The sequence below is a fragment of the Lathyrus oleraceus genome, chromosome 6 (genome assembly GCF_024323335.1).
Source record: "Lathyrus oleraceus cultivar Zhongwan6 chromosome 6, CAAS_Psat_ZW6_1.0, whole genome shotgun sequence".
Taxonomy (NCBI): Eukaryota; Viridiplantae; Streptophyta; class Magnoliopsida; order Fabales; family Fabaceae; genus Lathyrus; species Lathyrus oleraceus.
This window is the reverse complement of record NC_066584.1, coordinates 34,392,632-34,395,565: the sequence shown is the minus strand read 5'-3', so window position 1 is coordinate 34,395,565 and position 2,934 is coordinate 34,392,632. Positions and strand designations below refer to the sequence as shown.

The following is a 2,934-nucleotide window of genomic DNA, read 5'->3' as shown; positions in this document are numbered from 1 at the left end:
TAATTTCATAAAACTAGTACCTAGAAGTACATAAAAGCAAAATGACATTAATACATATGAATGCATCTAAACAAAAACTAGGTCAGCAATCCACTACTAAATTAGTCTATAAGTGTTATAAAAATAAAAAAAAAACTCTTGTGATTTTTTTTCTTGCAAGTGCCATAAACTTTTCAAATCAAATAATTATAATATCATCTTATCACTTCACCATGCATAGTGAATATCATTGGATTAACAAAACTTTAATTCATTAAGGATGTTGACTAAGAACAATTCAATAACATATAGTGCAACAATTGCAGTCACAATATTAAAATTTAAAAGGGTCTCTTCATTTTTTTTAATATATAATATATATAATATAAGCTTATAATAATATTACATGATATATATTTTATTAGAAATATTCAAACAAAATCCTCGTTTTGATCCACATTCATCTTTCCTTTCCCAGATGTATAGACAAAATCAAGATTGTAAAGCACAGGAACCATAGTGAGAGAGCAAAGGAAAACGAGGACAGGACCAAAGATCCAAAGCAACATAGGAAGACCAGCATAGAAAAGCCTATTACCAACAGCATTCAAAATGAAACCTTTCTCCAAAATCTCAAAAATATATTCTGGTGTGACAAGGGACATGGGATCTTGTGGTGTGTTGATTAAAATGTTGACTTGGTTTATGAACCTTATTGCAAGAGAGTGACAGAAGAATGAGAAGAGGAAAATTGTGAGGAGTGTGACATATTTTAGTGCTACCATGAATTCTCCATGTGCTCCATAAATTGCATCGTTGAGTGGTTTCTTCACACTGTATGTGCTGCTTATAACCGCTGCTAGACCTGAACATAGTAGAATTGAGGTTGTGGCCATTAAGGTTGCTCCCATTATTGTGTTCCTTAGTGATTGAACAGCTAGGATGTTTTTCTTTTCATTGTCCTGTCATAATCAACACATCTTAATTGCATAAATTTATCATTTTTCAAAAATAAAATAACATATATATTATATTTTTATTAATCTAAATACTAAAAATTTAAATAAAATAACATACATATTATATATTCTATACACAAGAATTTTAATATGAGTATAAGTTTCTTGCTATGAGAAGTTTCCGCTTTTACGCATTTTGTTCTATTACAATCAGATGATTTAAAAAGGATGTGGATCTTAATTTTTATTTTATAATTTAATAATTTAAATACTAAACTTTAATTTGTACAATTTAATTTTGATTAAAAAATTACTCATCTTTTAATTGCATGACCGCAAAAAAAAGTTGAAGTCAAATTTCTTAAAATTTAACTTATTTAAATATAAGATTTTAATTAACATAATTTGATCTCGATCAAACAATTACTAATCTATTAATCTTGAAGGTGTGAATGCAGAAAATTTTTTAATACAAGAATCACGTCTCTCAAAATTTATGTTAGAGAAATACATGTGTGAATCCATTTTATATATATATATTTTCTAGTTTTGATTTAAAGATATTATTATATAATAACTAGTTTATAATTTGTATTTATTTACAATTATAGAAAGAGATATATAAAACTATGGCTAGGTATAGTGGTTTAAGAAGATGTGTTGATATGCCATTGGTAGAGATCACTATATTTAAAATTAAAGAACTTTATGTAAACAGTTTGCAGCACAAAATCTAAGAATTTATCCTTTAAATTATTATTACATAAGTTAGTGGATTTGTACACACACATTATCTTGGTCTAGCAACAACCCACTAGAATGATCAAATATTCACCTAACTATATCATTTAGAAAGAACATTCGATTTTGCTTTCTTTTGTGTTTGGTTGTTAGAATAACATTTTATTCTTGTCCGAACAACAATAATTTAACAAAACCTAAATGCTAAGAAATATAAATGGAATATACACAATATATTTATGGTATAAGTACCCTTTAATTATTCTTATTCTCCAAAAATATTCTCATTGGTAAATTCAATCACTATTAAGATTAAAGATCAATTATAATCAATCCTTTGCAAACGTTTACTAGCAAAAAAAAATATGAAAAATTTCCCATAACACTTCATTCTCTTCTTCTCTTAAAAAATCTAAAAAAATAGATTTCTTTAAATAACTAATTGTTATATACAAATATTGATCAAAGTTTGAATATATATAAAAGATTATGATGATTCATAATGATGAAAAATATATGAAAAAAATATACAAGTACCTTCATCATAGCATTAACCCAATTTCTTCTACCACTAGCATTGATTCCAACAATGGTTGAATGTGGTTGAGTTCTAACCTTATGCCAAAGCCATAAATGATAACCAATGCTAATTAGAAAACTCAAAGGAACCAAAATCACATCCAAATAGCATTTTCTCCATTCCATCTTTGCCTTTCTCCTAAGTAGGTATATAGTTTGTTATATAATTCTCTATTCTTCTTCTTCTTCTCTCTTTATATAAATGTTGTTTTAGAGTTAATGTCACACTTCTTATTATATATATATGGCAAATACCAACGGCAATATATAATGTGTACACATCATGAAAGATGTATGTAGACTTGTTTTTGAGGGTTGTCCTAATAATAATAAAAAGTTATAGGGATTAAAAAAATAACCCTAGCTTTTTCACTAAATTACAAAACTTTACAATGATTTTCTATGTGAGAGTGGAAACATTTTCCACACCTTTTTGTCACATGCTTTTTCCTCCAATATAGTTCAACTTTAAGTTTTCTTTATTGTTGCCAATATTATTTCAACATTTTAAGAAAAATAACTAGTTGGAAATGATTCATGCAGATAATTAGTTTATAGGTTAATTCTCCAATCGACATCCACAATTTATTTGATAAAAAAATAATTCTAATATATTGGTCAAGTTAGGCTCCTCTAATTAAGCACATAAAAAAATAAATATTGAATTGAAGAATAA

The 2,934-nt window shown here is 26.6% G+C and overlaps 1 protein-coding gene across 1 annotated transcript; it reads right to left on the bottom strand.

Moving 5' to 3' along the window:
- Nucleotides 1-234: 234 nt before the first annotated feature.
- On the bottom strand, nucleotides 235-2,507 carry LOC127096604 (uncharacterized). The gene is made up of 2 exons (XM_051035153.1): nucleotides 2,217-2,507; nucleotides 235-941 (listed from the first exon to the last, which is right to left on the bottom strand). Exons 1-2 carry the CDS (start codon nucleotides 2,382-2,384, stop codon nucleotides 411-413), a joined length of 699 nt encoding a protein of 232 aa, XP_050891110.1. The 5' UTR covers nucleotides 2,385-2,507; the 3' UTR covers nucleotides 235-410.
- Between the last annotated feature and the right edge of the window lie 427 nt (nucleotides 2,508-2,934).